At 38.6% G+C, this 18,098-nt stretch overlaps 2 protein-coding genes and 1 long non-coding RNA gene across 5 annotated transcripts; 1 reads left to right on the top strand and 2 right to left on the bottom strand.

The window, feature by feature from the left end:
- Nucleotides 1–75: 75 nt before the first annotated feature.
- On the bottom strand, nt 76–6,379 carry bach1b (BTB and CNC homology 1, basic leucine zipper transcription factor 1 b). 3 transcript variants are annotated; one of them, XM_078265370.1, is made up of 5 exons: nt 6,141–6,379; nt 5,793–6,041; nt 3,508–4,962; nt 2,261–2,467; nt 76–2,159 (listed from the first exon to the last, which is right to left on the bottom strand). In XM_078265370.1, the coding sequence occupies exons 2-5, from the start codon at nt 6,039–6,041 to the stop codon at nt 1,836–1,838; spliced, it is 2,235 nt and encodes a 744-aa protein (XP_078121496.1). In that variant the 5' UTR covers nt 6,141–6,379; the 3' UTR covers nt 76–1,835. The 3 variants fall into 3 exon arrangements, with proteins under 3 accessions (XP_078121496.1, XP_078121495.1, XP_078121497.1); XM_078265369.1 differs by having other exon boundaries at nt 6,145–6,377; XM_078265371.1 differs by lacking the exon at nt 6,141–6,379 and having other exon boundaries at nt 3,508–4,849; nt 5,793–5,879.
- Nucleotides 4,936–9,744, top strand: LOC144527401 (uncharacterized). Its single transcript, XR_013502819.1, has 3 exons — nt 4,936–5,022; nt 7,635–7,734; nt 8,090–9,744. It is a non-coding gene; the product is annotated as an uncharacterized LOC144527401 (long non-coding RNA).
- map3k7cl (map3k7 C-terminal like) lies at nt 8,130–17,642 on the bottom strand. The gene is made up of 4 exons (XM_078265372.1): nt 17,567–17,642; nt 15,039–15,097; nt 13,511–13,626; nt 8,130–8,310 (listed from the first exon to the last, which is right to left on the bottom strand). Exons 1-4 carry the CDS (start codon nt 17,640–17,642, stop codon nt 8,130–8,132), a joined length of 432 nt encoding a protein of 143 aa, XP_078121498.1.
- Nucleotides 17,643–18,098: the final 456 nt, after the last annotated feature.

The raw sequence follows: 18,098 nt of genomic DNA, 5'->3' as shown, positions 1-18,098 counted from the left end.
TTACATCTCATTAACCTTACTGATGTTTTTCAATAACACAGCATTGCACTAGCAATCATCGTCACGAGTGGGGGATGATAGCATATTTTACTGTTTAATATTGATTGGTTCAGTTTCACTTTTACTTAAAAATGCAGGAATCCATTCAGACATTGTCATGGAAAATTGTCATTTTGTGGATTAAAAACAAAGGAACACAGTAGTAGAGGAACTTGTGCAGCATATAGGCTACTATAGTACACTTCTACAGTATACAATACAGCTCTCAGTGTATTGACTGTACAGGCACTGCCACTAGAGGGCAATAAGCACCATTGTTTGGAGTCAGCTTGGTGGGCGAAAAAAACACATTTCATAACACCCTTACACCCCACTGTCCTCAAAAATACAATGTGGTTACTCAGCATTTCCTCATAAAATCAATGTATAGGCTACCTTTTGAATTGTTTTGTATTTACTGTATTATTTCATATTTTACACAAATAGTAAGACCCGCTGCACTGTAATGATTATCATGAGTGAAAAGGAATCCATAAATATATGCACATGTAATACAGTGAAACTTAATCATGAGTGTCAAAGATCTATAAGCATAGAGAAAATAGGTGAAAGATCATAGGTGAAAGTCAAAAACAGAAAAGCTACAGAAAATGGAGTAATGAATGGGATGCACAATACAAATAAAAATAATTGTGTGGTTGATAGTACAGGAAACACAAAATATACACAACAAGTTACTTTGTTTACTTGACCATTGACAGTAATTTAGATAAGGGTGTTAAAGATAATTCATTTATGGTTAACACCCTATTTCCATGATATATATTAGAAGAGTCCATTACCTGCCACAGTACAGGACAGAAACATAATGTGTGACAAATAATGGTAAGGGTTTTCATTACACAGAGTGCGGCAGATTACTCATGAAAGTGTACTTTGTTCATGCATGAAAGCTCTTCCGAGGTGCACTTTCTTTAGACAGCACGTTTAATTTATTTAGGCAAATTTGTGAGGTCTGTTTGGTGAGTCAAAGCAATGCTCTGAGAGCTGTGTGCAACCTGGTAGAGCCCTGTCACTGTGGTCAGACAACCACAATGACATATTGACTGAAATATGATAGCTAGACATATGACCAGCAGGTAAACATCAAGTCTATTTACTGAGTTGTCTGGTTTTGGTGCAAAATGCTGTTTTGCGTTGTACTCTGCATAAAGAGGGCAGAACGAACACTGTCTGCAAGAGGTATTTTATGCTGAATTGTCCTATTTCCACCTGAGAACCTGTATCAAAATTATTGTTTAAACAATTAAAGTACATGAGGATGAAGTGTGTTGTGAGGTAATCAATCAGTGAAGACCATTGGTCCCTTTGATATATGATTTAAGTTTTGATTGTCTCAGTGCTAACATTTTGACATTCTCAACATGCACCCTGGCTGGCTGCGTTGATTTATAAGCAAGTAACTTTCAGCTTTAACCAGAAAGCAAAGTCTAATAATTAATTAGCAAAGCGTGAAACTTTCGCTACAGAAGGTCATGAGAGACTTATACTTGGTGTAAAAGTAAAATGAATGGTTTTAGACATGTGGAATGCATACCTGACCTCTCAATTTAAGTTTAATGTTTTAAATTGAAAAGGTAGCAGGAATCAATTAAAATGTGTGCTGATTACATTACATTATAAATGGATCACAAGTATGACACTGCTTTATTATGCAGCCTGTACTCAGTCCATAGTCCGGGGTAATGTCTTCAGATACTGTATGATACAGTGTGGGAACTATTTAGTAACTAGTTTGAGATCATGTGCTGCATGTATGTGTGCTGAATGGGTATCTAAAGCGAATGTTCACCATCTCCTGTGACTGAATCCCTTCTGGAGCTGGACGAGGCCTCCTCAGACGCCATGTACTTATCAAGGCCCACAAAACAGGCCGAGAGTAAAGCCTGCGGCTGTGAAAGGGGTGTATCTATGTGAGGAAAAAAGGAGGACAGAGGGCAGTCTGCAGAGGTGTATTTGGCTAACACCTGGAGCTGTTCTGGCTGCAGGTTGGCTTCGTTGCAGACCCTCTGGCATAATGCAGAGACACTATGACATGTTTTCAACTTCAGCTGGCTCAGATGGTTCTTCTCCGTCATCAGTTTCTCCCGCTCCGTCTTCTGTGACATCCACATGCAGTACACAATGTGATTAGCATGTCTATAAGCAAGAAGTGGCTCAATAAAAAATTTACTGATTCAAACAAAAACATTTCTTTTACCAGCTTGTTGATTTCACACTGCAGATTATATATGCAGTCTAGTTTCCTCTTCCGGCAACGCTGAGCCGCGAGGCGGTTTTTGCTGCGACGTCTCATATCGTGGACAAACTCCAGCTGTTCATGCGTAAAGACCTGTTGCTTTAGCAGCTGTTGGAAGTCATTTCTGCTCAGATCCACAATCCAATCTACAGAGAATGGCAACTGCACCTGAGGAAACCCATACAGGAAATAAAGGTTACACTAGAGAGTCATGCAAGAGTATCTGCATCATTGGAAGAGCACCCTTAAGGACAAATGGAGCCAAAATCAATGTTTTATATATATATATATTTCTTTTTAAATTACGTCACGCTGTAGATGACATGGGACTGTGGCTATAGTACACATATACCTGCATTAAGCAGCAGTCTTGTAGAGGTGGGTTTGATTTGCTTGTCTGACTATCATAAGAAATACATCAAATGATAATTGTTAACATGTATCTCTTGAGTCTGAAGAAAATTTAAATAATTGGAGGACATCGTTTATTCAATTGAAATACAACAACAAAAAAAGTGTTGAGCTTGCTGTTTATGGACAAAAAGCAGTAAAGTGAGGCAAAAGTCAAAATGGATGGAGTTCAGATACTAAGTTATATTTTTACCAAGCTGTTAATTATTAACTCTAAAAACGAGGAGTTAACTTTATTGTCATTGCTGCTGCCAATGTGTGAGAGGAAATGTACACTCACCGGTTTATTGGAGCAGTATCAATCATGTAGTGTTTTATCTAGGGTAAATAAAAGCACTGTTTCTCCTCCGAAATGACCTCAAAATGTCTGCACACTGTTCACACTTTCTGGTGTTCACACTTTCTGGACAGTAACACCTCAAACCTGTAGCTTGTGTTGCCTGTTGTCATTGCTAACTTAATGGGCTGAGCTGTCAATTTCAGATTAATTGGACTCTGAACTAATTAGCAAGATACAGATACACACACACACACACACACACACACACACACACACACACACACACACACACACACACATATTTACTTTGTGAATTATTAACTTGGCACTAAAGCAATTCTGCTTTTTGTTATATAAATGCAAGCACTCATTTGCGTCTGATATAATATACTTAACACTTGTAACTAAAGCAAACATGAACTTCACAATTAGGTGGCAGCAGACAGATATATCGAAGCACAGAACACAACAAATCTGCAGTGCCTGTGCAGACTTGATTCATAGTTTAACTGCTCACCTGTCTGGCCCTTTCTCTTGTGTAGGTCTCACTGTCTCCTTCTGTTTCTGTCTCTGAGTCTCCATCCTCCCCTGAGTTGAGGGATGACACACCGGACTGAGATGCCCCCTCGCACTCAGACAGCTCTGCTCCTTTCCATAAACATTTGCTTTGATCCAGATCCTGGAAAAAGGGACAGCTGGTGCTTGTGGAGCTGAGGTTGTGGAACTGCAGCCACTTTAAAGATGTGCTCTGTGCACGTCCGCTCCCTGTATCAGAGGAACTTCCTGCATCAGGGTCCTGGAAGTTCAGTTGAGACAAGCCCACGTCAGACCCCAACCGCTTAGCCAGATGCTCGGCCACCTCCCTTTCCACAGCGCTCCTTTCTCTGGCATCATTTACCAACAGGGCTGCTCTCTCCGTGCTGCCTGTCTGTACATTCTCATCATCTGCCCTTTTCCACTCAGCTTCTACCTGTTCCTCTGCTGTTCGATGAATGGATACTGGCGCTAGTAAACAGCAGTCCCTTGTTTTCTTGCCTTCTGTAATGTCTATGATAAACCTCTTGTGCCCCAGTGACTGATTGATTGCAGGGCCCTCACCAAAGATCTTCAGGGGGCATTTGTGCAATATTAACTCTGATGACCTCTCACTCAGCACGGTGCTTGGCTGTGACGAGACTGCCTTGACATTGGATCTGTCTGAAGAGCTAATGTCTTCCTCCACAGCCATCTCTCTTTCCTTCTTTTTCCATTTTCTCTGCCTTTCATTTGTGTCTTTCTCAATCATATCAACCTCCTCTCTGTCCACACCATTCTCTGTTTTCTTGTCATGTATTTCAGTTTCCCATGGCTCATCAGCCCCTCTTTTGCTCTGCCTGGTGAAATTTGAGAATGTAATGTCAGTTTCATTCTTGCTGTTCACACTGCTGGAGCAGGGCAAGCAGGAGTGGTTACTGTCATCCCTGATTACTGTTACTGGATTGTTAAGACTTTTCTCTGTGACACAAGTTTCCTTCCCACATGCCAGCTGGAACTTGCGATACTTAGGACACTGCATAAATTGGTCATTTGTCCTTTCAACTACAGGTGTCAGAGCGCCTGTACTGTTCTGACTTCCCATTTTGCTGTTCACTGATTTGTGACAGTGCCAAGCCGGTTCCTGCTGAGATGGTGAGTCAGCAACTAGTTTTACTTCTTTCTTATCCAACAATACATTGCTAGAGTCAATGCCACCGTCTTCCTTTGATAATAGCCTCTTGCATTTCTTCTTACAACAGGGCTTTCTCGGAACAGGAGCAGAGCCATTGCTGCTGGAGAAGAACTTAGGGAGGAGAAAATCAAAGCATGCCTCGTCTAGGTCTCTGAAACCAAGAATGGAAGCTGAGTTACGTATTTCTAAGACACAGTCTTTCCCGAAGAGAAGTTTGGATGTGTAGGCAAACTTCAGCAAGGGTTCAAAACCAGCAATTGTCACCTGTGAAAGTGGACAAGAGTGACAAAAATGAGCACTTTCTATCCTCTAGTCAGTTCTCAGGTAATTATATAATATTTTCTGTCAGATAATCAAGCATACAATACTGGCCGGCAAGGGAATATAACTACTCTACTTTAGCAAAAAAAGCCGAGGATCGTAGGACTTTACTGACACAGCAGCCAATAAATGAAACTAAAAGTTAAAAAGAAGGTGAATACCAGCAGGTTCTCTTATTACAGAATATTGTTAATGCAAATGAAATTGGTAAAAGAAACACAGTACTTGTGGAATAATAGAGAACCAACAATCTAAATAGATATGGTAATTGTAAAATAGTCTTATTAGCATGGCTAAGCCAACAGGAAAATTCAAAATACTGATATGTTTCCTCTTGAAGATCAAACTGGTTGGACACTTATTGGCCTTATTTATTTATTTTATCTTATCTTGCACTTTATTTTAGCTTCACTTTTCCTGAAGCCCCACTTGGAGGATATATTTTTGTATTGAAAACCCACTAAGAACCAAAAACATTTTAATATTGATAAGAAGTAAGAGTGGTAACACATTTAGGGCTATTCTACATTGCCCTTTAAAGGCAAACTACAGTAGGACATTTTGTTTTCAAGGTGACAGGCCATGACAAGATTGTAGAGAGCATAAGAAAGTACACAATAAATACATCTCATGCAGTCAGCCATCAACACTTGTTGAGGAAATACATCTTTCAGTCATTTTTCTCACTTCACTTTTACACAAGGTTGTTCTTTGCAGCCCTGCTTGTGTGTGTCTACTCTTTAGCTGTACTCCATCGTGAGGTGACATCTCACCTCTGGTGGCAGAGTGATGACCGCTCCATGCTGGGTGAGGGAGGAGATTCTGTGTGTAAAGTACTCGCTACAGGAAGCGAGCACTGAGCGGTGGGCTCTGAAACTCTGACCTTCCACCACCACAGTAACATCACACAATGTGTCACGGCGACGCTGCTCGTCCAGGCAGCACAGCACATGGGAGGAATGTACTGTAGATTCAAATGTAAACACAGACGACCGGGTGGCAGACGTGGCCATCAGGGACATCTACATGTACACACAAACACACACTTATGTACACCATTTCCCCTCTATCAGGATACATGCTTAAAAAAAAGTTATATCATAATAACAACAGAAACATACCTACCTTACAAGGCTGATGTTATATATCCAAGTGTTTTAGAGTATTAAAGAAAGTCCCAGCTGCTGAGCACACATTCTAAATGGAATGACGTCAAACCAGGCTACGATTCCCAGAAAGCCTTATCGCAACTCGGCTACAAACTAAAAACTGAGCTTGACTCAGTCATATGGCCTGTGTGTGAGTATGTGAGAGGGAGGGAGAGACAGAGGGAGTGAGAGTGTGTGTTGCAACAACTCTGGGTGTAACAGAGCAAGCGCTGACTCATGTACTCCTGCTGATATAGAATGAGCAAGCAAGTTTTCCCGTCCATACCAATCCCACCCTTGGATCCGTCTGCTAAACTAACAAGCTTTTCCCAGAAAATCCCCTTATAGATTTACCCAGCACACAATTCAGAGATTAAGGTGAGGGTTGGGAATATAAAGCCAGTGTTTACAGTAAACAGGATTCTGTATATTGTCTGTGTCTTTAGATGCTGTCCGACTAATTTTGTAGGCAGTGCATTTTGATAACAAGTTGTGCAAAAACAAAGAGTAAAGACAAATTGAACTGGCCACTGGTTGCAAGAAGAGGGAGGCTATTATGTTAATCTAAAGGTTAATATGTATGTGTTTGTGTGTGTGAGTGAAATAATCTATGTCAGAGAGAGAGAGAGAGTGAGATAGAGTGAGAGAGAGAGAGAGAGAGAGAGAGAGAGAACGCCTTGCTGGCAAAGGTATAATAAGTATCAACACAACTAATATAATTGAATCCTCATATTAATTATTAATTACATTTTTGTTAGGCTTTTGAGGTGTCAGCAACTGTTATTGGCCATGTAAATATTAACCAATTATCTGTGATGAATATAGAGGAGCACAACGCTGCCAGAAAAATTTGTCTAATGATAAACTTTGCAAGTGAGTTTTCTACAGTATAAAGAAAAAGCACACCTTCAAAGCTGGTGTTTCAGGCAGTAAAGTACAACAGAATGGACTAATCTTCACCACAACACACTGTTGCCAATGTCACATGATTCGAAGGAGGAAGAGGGAAGGCAGCCAGAGTCAAACAGGCCAATCAGGTGACTGTTTCATAATTCCAGAATGAGCTAATCTCCTCATGAAAAAAGAAAAGAAATCTAGTTCCTTATTCTATGTAAGTACAGCAATATGGTCGTAAAGCACACAACAGCACCGGCAACAGCACCGGCTTGGAGAAATGAAACTAAGGAACTGATGCTGGTGATAAAATTAAAATGTATTTTATTAATAGACGAAGACGATAAGCAACAATTTATCTTGTTGTATACTTTCTCTTCTACAGGTGTGTGACACGCTACCTCAAAAAAAATTTACAACTCTTACAGTGTTGTGTCGCAGCAGATACGTAATTATTGTGAAATAGATAATCACCCTTCTTCTTTTGCTGTTCCTCACAAATGGCTATAATTTCCCGATCCCTGACACTGTTAAACACTCGTCTCATTTCCTTTTTTTTTTTTATCATAACAGGAACTTGACGAGCAGTTGTCGGGGAAGGGAGGGGGAGCACTCCTCAAACTACAAAATTTGGACCACATCATACTCCCATGGCTCCCTCCACAGACCTCAGGTAAAAGATCTGAGTCTCCACAGGACCTGAGACAGATATCAGCATATCTGGTCACATTCACAGCAGCTGACTTTGTATAAATATATACTGTGAGGTATTGCAATGGCGACCAGGAAAGTTCTGCAAGATCACATAATAACAAAACCCAGAAAAGTGGCCTTGCGTCATAGCTTGGTAGAATCACTACAACAGCTTCAAACTGATGATGACAGTACGTCTGTGGTTCAAACAAATGACTCAGACATGAATAAACACGACGCCTTTCTGTGTAATTAGCTGATTCACTGACTGTAGTTGTGTAGAATGAGCACTAGCTGAGCCTTTATTTCTGCTTGGTTTCCCGGTCTGGCGACAGCTGGATGTTTGGAGGCCTCAGATTCTGCAGAGGTCAGAGGTCACGAGGAGTCCTGCGTCGTTTGATTGGTCACACAGAGCCTCTCTAACTGCTGAGCGCGTTCGTTGTGGACAGTCATCAAGGTCCGGTTCTCCTCCGTTAGACGCCGAAACTCTTCCTCTAGACGGGCGATCTCTATGGCAACCTCCTCATCCTCCACCAGCTCTGCCAGCAACTTTCGCCTAAGTAGATGAATGAGATAAAGATTTAAGCAGCAGATGCATATTTTTACTCTAATTTTATCACATACAAATGCATAAAACAGTAAAGTATTTTCTCCAAATGCTACAATTAATTGAGTGTCGGGTCATTTTTTTTTTTTTTTTTATTCTCTTCCTGCTTCAGTTGTGAAAAGCTGGACACTGTCCAAGCACACACGGAGGCAGGGGAACACCCCTAACAGGTTCCCAGTTCAGAGACATGCAGACATTCATACCAGCTGTCTTGTTTTTAAAGTGTGGGGAAAAACCAGAGATACTAAAAATAAACAAGGCAACAATGCAAACTTACAGGAAGTGCTGAACTGTGTGGAAAAAAAACCTCATTAATCCTGCTCGCTGTTGGGCAACAAAGCTAAACGCTTTGAAATAGGTGAATAAGACATTTGGTGTGCAATATGGTGTGCTGATGTTTGGTATAAACCTTTATTACGAACATATTGGCTAATGAAAAGCAGCAACAGTGTAGGGGTGTATGTTCAGCAGAATTTCACCAAAGTGTCACCAAAAATCTCTGTGAAGAAGACAAAGTTGTTTGCAATGTAATGTTATATGTAAGAGGCTATGTTCTTGTCTGACAAATGTTTCGCCACTCAAATGTTTGGTGTCCTGTAAGTCCATGTGGGCTGAGCACAGTATGCATATGACGCAATGAATAACATAAACACACAAACGTAAACATAAACATCCCTCCTCCATCCCAACTATGTTTCCCGATGAAGCCACTTGAGTTTAATGACTGCAGTAGCTCTGGTTTAGGCAGGATGACCTGACTTTGCCTGGCAAACGGTGCTTTTTACACTCTGAGAAGAAATCAGCCTTTGGACTTTGAAAGGCAGTGCAAGCACAGAAGCGCGTATGTATGTGTACGTGTGTCCCATGGCCTCACGTGTGAGAGTGTGTGAATGTCAGTGTTGTATGACAGCTGTTAAGTGCCAAGTCACATAACAGCAGAATCAACAAGGAAGAAAAGAAGTCTCTCCTTTACAATACAGGCTGTCTGTAGAGCTGTAATGACATAATTATGACAGAAGATGACTACTGTTTTTTATTTAATGGAGGTTGCGATATAAAATGATTTAAAGGCCTAACCCTTAATTTCTTTGAGTTAAAGGTTTGCCATAGTGGTGAAAACATTTTCTAGCTGTGTTTAAAATCACAACTGATTTATTTGAGGAAACAAATAACTTTCTAGGGTTCGCCCCAGTATTAAAATTATTATTATTATTATTATTATAGTTATTTTATCTGCTTTTATATATTTAACTGTTTTAACTGTTCTTCAATGTTTAATTTCTTATACTGCACTGTAACTTTTTTTCTCGTATTTTATCTGTTTTTAATTTTTTTTGCCCCGTTGCTGAAATGTGCTATACAAATAAAGCTGCCTTGCCTTGCTTTGCCTTGCCTTGTTGATTACAATGGCCTATTCATTTTAAAATCATCTTTTCCAAATACCTAAGAAACCATGTCCAGATGATTCATTTCCTCATAAACCAGATCCACTTTTAAGCAGCAGTAAGAAAAATAAACATAACTGGAAACTTTGATCTTATCTAATCTAAACTTTATGACATATGCAAAACACAAAGGGAAGGCATGTGGTTCCTTTTTGTGTTCAACTGTAATTATTGTGCAGCTTTAAAACCAAAGTTTTTAGAGTAAAAGATTAGTGATTTGGATACATTACTTTTCTTTATTAGAAGCAAGTTGAAACCCGCATGTGCATACGTGTCTGGGGGTATGTATGCATGTTTGTGTGACAGAGTGATCCTGAAAAAAAGAAGTGGTCTTTTTTCAGTCTAAAAGAATACATCCGGATATATGGAGGCTATAGATAGAAATTGTGAAGTAGTCAGTGAAAAGTAATATACTACCACATTTGTTTGTTTTTGTCTTTTCTGTCACCAAAATTTGTAAAGATCTGAAAAAAATGTATGGAATGTAAAACAACATTTCATACACCGCTGGTTTAAAAGATATATAACCATATTAAATGAATTATAACTACATTAGGCCTAAAATCAATGTCTAAGTCAATGTTTCTTGAAAGGGGTTTTCTAAAACTCACTTTATTCCTCTTTGGCCTACTTTGAGAAAATCAACATCTTTGTTGACCCTAAATTCTGTTCATCTGGCATTACATGACGGATTGCACTGAAAAACTGGATAGTTGTAAGAGTTAAAATCCACCATACAGATGAGTGCTACTTGTTTAATACTGCAGATTGAGTGAATTTTGGAAAATCCCTCTGCAGTGTGTTAAAGTTTTGTTCCTGTTGTCATCCTTGCAACACTTCACTGTATGTCCGAAACTCTCCTACCTTAATGTGTGTAATCATATGGGAAGTAACCAAACTTTCATTGTATCATGCATGTCTGTCAATGGTAAATGACCGATAGCAGAAAATATGAAAACATCCACTCTTCCACAGAAATATATTCAATGTTCTAATTAATGAAGTAATAGTATCAGTGATACCTTATATGGTATTTATAGTATTGGCGTAAACATTTGTTGCATTGCCTTCACTTCTGTCTAGTTGTGTCTTACTTTACTTTACAGTTTTTTACAATCACTTTGGCACTAATTTCAGAACCTTGACGTAATTTTTCAAAACTCTAGACACAAAACTCACAACCAATGATCGAAATACACATTTTTCAAAACTCTAACACTTTTTTCAATTGCTTGGATACAATACACATAAACCAAAGATCATTTGTTAATTTAACAAAGATCACCTGTTCAATATGACACAACTTAATATGAAAGTACTACTATTTCAAAAAGCAATTCACACATTACATTTCAGATGATTGTCTATTCATTTCATTACAATGATCTATCAATCGATACAACTACTCAAAATGATAAGTAACTGTTGCATTACTCTTAATGCACTAATTAAAACAATATTCCATGTTTAGATCATGAAAGTTTCAAGACAACAAGATTCATTGTCACCAATTAGTGTGGAGCATGAACCAATTAGACTACATTATCTATGGATGTAATATTTCATCATCATTCTTTACTGTAATGTACTACTGTTTATCAGACACTGTTTCTATGGTCCCATGTACCACCTTTCAGACTATTTACAGTATTGACAGTACTGCACTGTATGCATGTAGGCCCTTGGAATTGCTTGTCCAATTTTGCCAACTCGTTACTGATGATTGAGAGATATATATATATATATATATATATATATATATATATATATATATATATATATATATATATATACACTGTATATATACATATACATTTACATATACACATATACTCGTACCACATTGTTTGCGAAACCCAAAGGTTTTTTCCAAGATGTTTGGCTAATTGCAATGTAGATGAGAACCTGCGGCCAAATCCACAAGACAGAGTTGATGAATATGTAGAAGTACAGTTATCAGTTCTTTGTTTTTCTTTTTACAGTACAAGCAAGTTGAGGAACACTGCATTTGATGTTTTACGGTACTGTCTTTTCTTTTCCATTTTATAGCTAATTATTTTGCTTTGATTCAAATAAACCTATGTTGTGATCGTACTGTATTGTTTTTCATCAATACATTTCAGGTTTTGTTCAATGATTCCACTGTGTCTGTAGTATTATCTCTACTACTGCAGTACTTTTACAGGGATGTATTTACATCTAGTACCACAATTAAACATGTATCACCTATTTTGTACTACAATATTTAATGATTGTACGAACGATGACCCAGTGAAAGTATGGGTAGCTTGTGGGTGATCTAAAGTAACGTTTCAATGGTATTTCACAATAAATTAGTTTTTTGAACCAATGATTATGCAAGTGCAAGATCTATTTAAAGATATGAATGCACAATGCAATGTTTTGAACATTGGACATCCTGTGTTACAAGTGATGATCGTTTTGAGTTTTGTGTCTAGAGTTTTGAAAAATGAAGTCAAGGTTCTGAAATTAGTAGCAAAGTGATTGTAAAAAACTGTAAGTGTAAATCTGACTTTGTGTGTGTACGTGTTAGTGGATGTTGAGCGGCAGTGTGAAAAGAGAGAACCAAGAGTTTATATCGGCCTGACTCATCATGTTCTTATCTAAACTCAAGGCTATACTCATCCCATCAGAGTCTGCATGCCTGTTCTCTATTTAGGAGCTGCCAAGTGGTGTAGGTTGTGTGTGTGTGTGTGTGTGTGTGTGTGTGTGTGTGTGTGTGTGTGTGTGTGTGTGTGTGTGCGCGTGTGCGTGTGTGTGTGTGTGTGTCTGTGTGTAGGTGTGGTGGTGAGGGCCTTGAAAATCCTACTGCTAAGACTACCCACAGCTGCTGAGGGCACAGGGGACAGTGTGCACTGTGTGTGTGTGTGTGTGTGTGTGTGTGTGTGTGTGTGTGTGTGTGTGTGTGTGTGTGTGTGTGTTATTATAGACGCCCATTTATGTGCAGCAAGCATACACAGTACATGTGCATTAAAGCATACAGCAGGTGTCACTCAATTACACCTGGCAAGGGTTGCAGTTAGTGTAATATCCACACCAGCAAAGGTGCTACTTTTCCCAAATATGATGCCCAATCTAACCCAGAAACCCAGTGTACAGTGTAACCTTCACATCCTTGTATACAACACACATGCTGGATTTTATTTCTGATCCAAAAGTGATTACAGATGTGGTCTTGTGAAGAAAATACATCTGAAATTAAAGTCATACATTACCAGCTGTTTGAATATCATCTTAATGAAAATGGTCTCAGTAGATTATGTGCTGCTGAATAACAGCTATTACCAGGTGCCATCTGGTGGACATTTTGATCCAAAAAAGTGTTTAAGTGTTGTGTTTTAGAAAGGAATTGAATTCCTAAATTTTGATTTATGTTCCAAATATTTATACACAAACTATATTACAATATATTATTATTATAATTATTATAACTCAATCTTATTTGTTCTCCCTGAATCAGTGGTACTTAACAGTGGATATTTAAACATTTTAATATGCCAACAAGACTACAGGCAAAGCCACCAGTATATACAGTAAGACTAAATGTGTTTTCTTCTGGTCCAAGCAGTGACACCGGACGTGATTTAAGACACAACCTTCTGATCAGACGTGCTACCATTGCACCACAAGAGCTCCCGTTTAGTTTTTTTTTTTTTTAAAAGAAGGCATTTACAGGGACTCACTTGCGGTCCTCAAGCACGGCGATCTCATGTTTGACCTGGTGGAACTCTCTCGCCATCCTGCAGTGCTCCTTGTACACCTGAACACTTTCTCTCAGAGACACACAGGGGGGCACTGGCTGCAAAAGGGCAGAGAGAGATATGTGACATCAGAGAGATGTATTAGTTTATGACTAAGCAAAACAAAAAAGATTATAATATATAACAATACAATAAATATAATATATCAAATAATAAAAAAATACAATCTATTATAATATATATATAATAACAGATTATATCACACAAGCAACACTATGTACAAACCTGGAACAGCACATTCCAACTTGAAAGCTTTAAAAATGCTTCAAAGTAAATTCCCTTTTTTGCTGGCATTGTTTATTATTAAACCTTATGCTAAAATGCTGCTAAAAGGCTAATTCCTATTATTTTGGTGACCCTCTAAGCTTTCCCACATTGTCCCAGTAGCACCGCTGTCACGTGCTTTGATCCAAGAAAGGTTATCTCCTAAAGTAATGAAAGAATATCCATTAAATTCACTACTGGTGAAACATGAGATTGCTGTGCTTGAGGACAACAAGTGAAAGCTAAACTGACTTGTCTTCATATAACTTGTATGAAATCTATAAATGCTTTATTTCACAGAGGAAGACTGTATGGCGCTATGGTAATGTGTCTGACGCCAGATCAGAATATTGCATGTTTGAATCGTGTCACAAAAAGAAAAAACAATTACCGTTCTATAAATTGAATATGAATATTGATAATATGCTAATTTTATGTATATAAGAAAAAAATGGGAAGAAAAAATAACTCATCAGCCTGTAGTATAGCGTATGCCAGCTATCATTCATTGGACTGCAACTACTGTTCTCATTTGATACTCTAACATGTATGCGACCCTGGCACTGGCACTCGTTGAAGGATAATTCAATGACAACACTAATAGCAGATTGAGCTCACAGTGTGAAGACCTACAGTGATTGATCTACAGGGTTGATAAACTAAACCCAATCTTCTCCTGATGTACAGACTCGGATGCTTCTAACCTAAACAGAATAGAGCTTTAGAGGAACATTTCACTACTTTGTTTTAGTAGGTTGACAATGATTTCTCTGGCCTGGCCTTCAGTTGTGAATTAGTTAGACAGTAAGTAGAGAGAGCAATAATGACATCAATAGTAATATTAACAGAGCAAAAAATGTTCAAAGTCAAAATACAGTATATATAAAAGAGGGAAATTATTGACATTGCATTGTTTGACAATCCATTAGAAAAATGTAGCATTAAGCCACAAAACAGAGCCAGACATGAAATGCAAAATGTCAATAGCATTATAGTGCAGAGCAGGATTTGGAGTTTTCCTTTAAAAGGCACAAAATGCTATTATTCAGCACTGTGGATTTAAAACCATTGCCATCTCTTCTATGCTCTGCCTCTCCACCCTTTTGCTGCTCTGCCAACAATACAAAAGTGTGTGTTCAATGCAATGTGATGCTACACTATGCACTAGTATAGTAGTGCTGTATACCTGTAGTCGCTGTTCAAGATCCGGGAAAGTCTGAGGGACGCCCTCCACATCTTTTGCATCTAATGAAAAAGAACACATTATTCAGACATGAACAATCAGTATAATGATTGACATATACTGACATATCAAAACAGAATATAGTATATTGGTTAATGATACATGAGTTAACATACAATTTTGATGATTTTGCATTACTACAAATTGCATATGCTTTACTGCTGACCATTTTCCCAAGCATACTGTATGTATCCTGCAGTGGTGTGAGTATTCTAATCTAAAACAATACATCTGATGCATCAGATGATCATTATTGTTTTGTATAAAAGCTTAACATTACTAGTAACTACTTTACAGATACATGCAGTGAAGTATAAAGTAGCAAAATACTAAAATACTTCAGTAAAGTAAGTACCTCAAAACTGTACTTAAGTACACCGCACATTTTCTGATTGATTTCCTTCCTTCCATCTAAGTATTCTGTGATGAGATTATTATTAATAATTAATATTATTATTATTATTATTATTATTGTTTTAAATGTGGATTCTGTAGTTAATGAATAAGGTTTCTCTTAAGCATTAAAAAATAAAATGTTTATTGTGATAGATTATCTCCAAGCTTCAATTGTCTGATGAAAAGTCCCATTTAAAAAGTAATCTCAACTTAATTTGATAAATCAACACAGTGCATAATGTCTTCTTAGTTATTTTTTATTAACATTGCTGCATGTTCTTGATGTACACGTGTTAATGCCTTTCTCCACCTCATAAAATGGACCAAAATGAAACACAATAGGGGCCTCTTATACAGCATGACACCACAACATAGCAACACAGTGCTACGCTTATAAATGAGCCATGTCCTCTTACTGTACAGCAGTAATGAGCTGTCACACTGAAACACATGCAGGTTAAGAACACAGACAAACACAGTGGACAGAAATAATAGACAGGCCAGATGTATGGACAGAGAGGGATCCAGACAGACAGACAGACAGACAGACAGACAGACAGACAGAAACCGACAGGTTGTCTACACCAGCCTCTGCCTCGCCAGTAATGTCCCCCTGGAGTTGTGGAACACATGTGGAGAATCCTGTGATGATGCAACCTTCTAAAAGCAGAAGTATCAGTGGGCCAGCCTGCAGCCATGGGCCCAATTATGATGTGGAATAAATACAGTTCTCATGCTTAGGATTGACACAGTGTGGGGTTATAACTATGTCTGGTATTAAGTCATGAAAGCCCTAGAGCATGATCCCCAGACGGAGCACAGGTCTTAGTCCCCCTGCTGAGAAACAGAAGTTCAAAAAGGCAACAACATGATCGTCTAGGGAATATCCAAAATGTGATTTAGGAGGGTAGGTCAGATTGTGCCTAAACAGCTCTGGAGGCTACAGCTAAAACTAAAACAAGGCATGTAAGCATGCAAATAAAGCAGGCCCTGTTCAGTTACTTTGATCCTTAAAATGTATCAAAAAAATGAACAAGTGCACAACCAGATAAAAACAAAACTCATTGGAAAGTGAGGTGAAACTTAACTGAATCCATGCAAATAGATGATTGAGGTTGAAAGAAAAAGCAAGCTAGAAGCAAAAGAACAGCAATATGAATGATTAAGAAAATGAAAAGGCAATTCAGTAAGAGGACATGTTGCCATTGTGCCAATGACAAGCAGAATGTCATGGAGTTCAACGCATCACTGCTCAGAGTGGGATTTGAATGTCGTTCCTGCTACAGCCCTTCATCTCACTTCCTAAGAGAAAGACAAGGGGGATCAGAGATGGGCGGAGTAGGACTGGAAGTGTTAACTGCTTATAAATATAGGCCAGTGTTCTAAAAGCTGAACAGTGAATCAGGCAGCGCGACACTGTTAGTATTAGAGGGGAAACCTGACTCTGCCATTGCATAGCCGCAGCTGCTGTCCCAGTGCCTGGCCCCACTGCAGTAAAACATCCTGACAGACAGTACCTTGCACCATAGGTAGGGTAGACCTTTGAGTTTTGATTGAAGATTAAAGAACTATAATCTATAATGCTGATCACATAAAAAGTTTTGCAAACGCTTGTACAGGTGCATATAGTACATGTGCGTTTTGCAAGCGCACAGCTGCACACATGCATGTGTGGTTGGTTTTTAAATGCTGTGGTCCTACTGAAATAGAAGGAGCACATGTCTTGGCTACAGTGTAGAAGAATGAGCACAGTTAAAGTGATAGGGTGTAAAGGGGGGGGGGCTGCTTGGGGCAGATTGTGCCTGGTCTGTTTTGGAGGGAGGAATGTCGTGCATGTGTTCCACACATACTGGAAATGCAGTGAGAGTAGAGCTCCACGCAATGTCAGGTGTTAGATGATCAAATGAGTAATAGGTGTAACTTAACTCAAAATAATTTGTTACCATCATTTTTTTAAATGCTGTGACACAGGTGTGTGTGTGTGGGGGGTGGGAATTTGTGTGTGAGGTGAGCACATGGTGTGTGTGGATGAATGCAGTATGTGTGTGTGTGTGTGTGTGTGTGTGTGTGTTTACCTGATGTGTCGTCAAGGCTGAAGGCGATTCTAACTTCAGATTTATCAGGAGACACTCTTCTGGTTGAGGTGATCATTTATCCCTTCATGAGGCCACAGGCACAAAACAGAGCTGTTAGCACAATCAAAGGGGTCTCATGAAAGAAGAGTGATGATGTAATAATGAAACAATTAGTCGATCAACTGAAAACTGACAGATCTATTAATATTGTAAGAGATTTAGCTTCTTAAATTTGATGACTTCCTGCATTCTTCCGTTTTATGTGACTGTAAGTTGTAAATCTTTTGGACAGAACAAGCAATTTGAAGATGCCACCTCTGAATTATGAAGGACATTTTCTCACTATTTTTAATTTATAGACCAAACAATATATCAGCGGATTAATTATAGTATCAGCCTTAATTTTATCTGTATGTGGTATCCAATCAGACATGGAAAGCTAAGTAAACCATTTTTTTTATTTCAACCTAGTATACTGAACTCAGCAGGCGTTGTGTTCAGTTGGAATGAAAGCATGCTTTGATAAAGCATG

This window comes from Sander vitreus, chromosome 13, assembly GCF_031162955.1.
Source record: "Sander vitreus isolate 19-12246 chromosome 13, sanVit1, whole genome shotgun sequence".
Taxonomy (NCBI): domain Eukaryota; kingdom Metazoa; phylum Chordata; class Actinopteri; order Perciformes; family Percidae; genus Sander; species Sander vitreus.
Note: the sequence above shows the minus strand (reverse complement) of the source record. Positions and strands in the feature narration are given on the sequence as shown.

Coding starts and splice junctions, on each gene's coding strand:
- bach1b (XM_078265370.1), bottom strand. CDS start 6,041: ATGTCCCTGATGGCCACGTCTGCCACCCGGTCGTCTGTGTTTACATTT. Junction 4,963..5,792: donor TCATCACTCTGCCACCAGAG/GTGAGATGTCAC, acceptor CCACTTTCACAG/GTGACAATTGCTGGTTTTGA. Junction 2,468..3,507: donor CAAGAGAAAGGGCCAGACAG/GTGAGCAGTTAA, acceptor GGGTTTCCTCAG/GTGCAGTTGCCATTCTCTGT.
- map3k7cl (XM_078265372.1), bottom strand. CDS start 17,642: ATGATCACCTCAACCAGAAGAGTGTCTCCTGATAAATCTGAAGTTAGA. Junction 15,098..17,566: donor CAGCCTTGACGACACATCAG/GTAAACACACAC, acceptor CTTTTTCATTAG/ATGCAAAAGATGTGGAGGGC. Junction 13,627..15,038: donor ATCTTGAACAGCGACTACAG/GTATACAGCACT, acceptor GCCCTTTTGCAG/CCAGTGCCCCCCTGTGTGTC.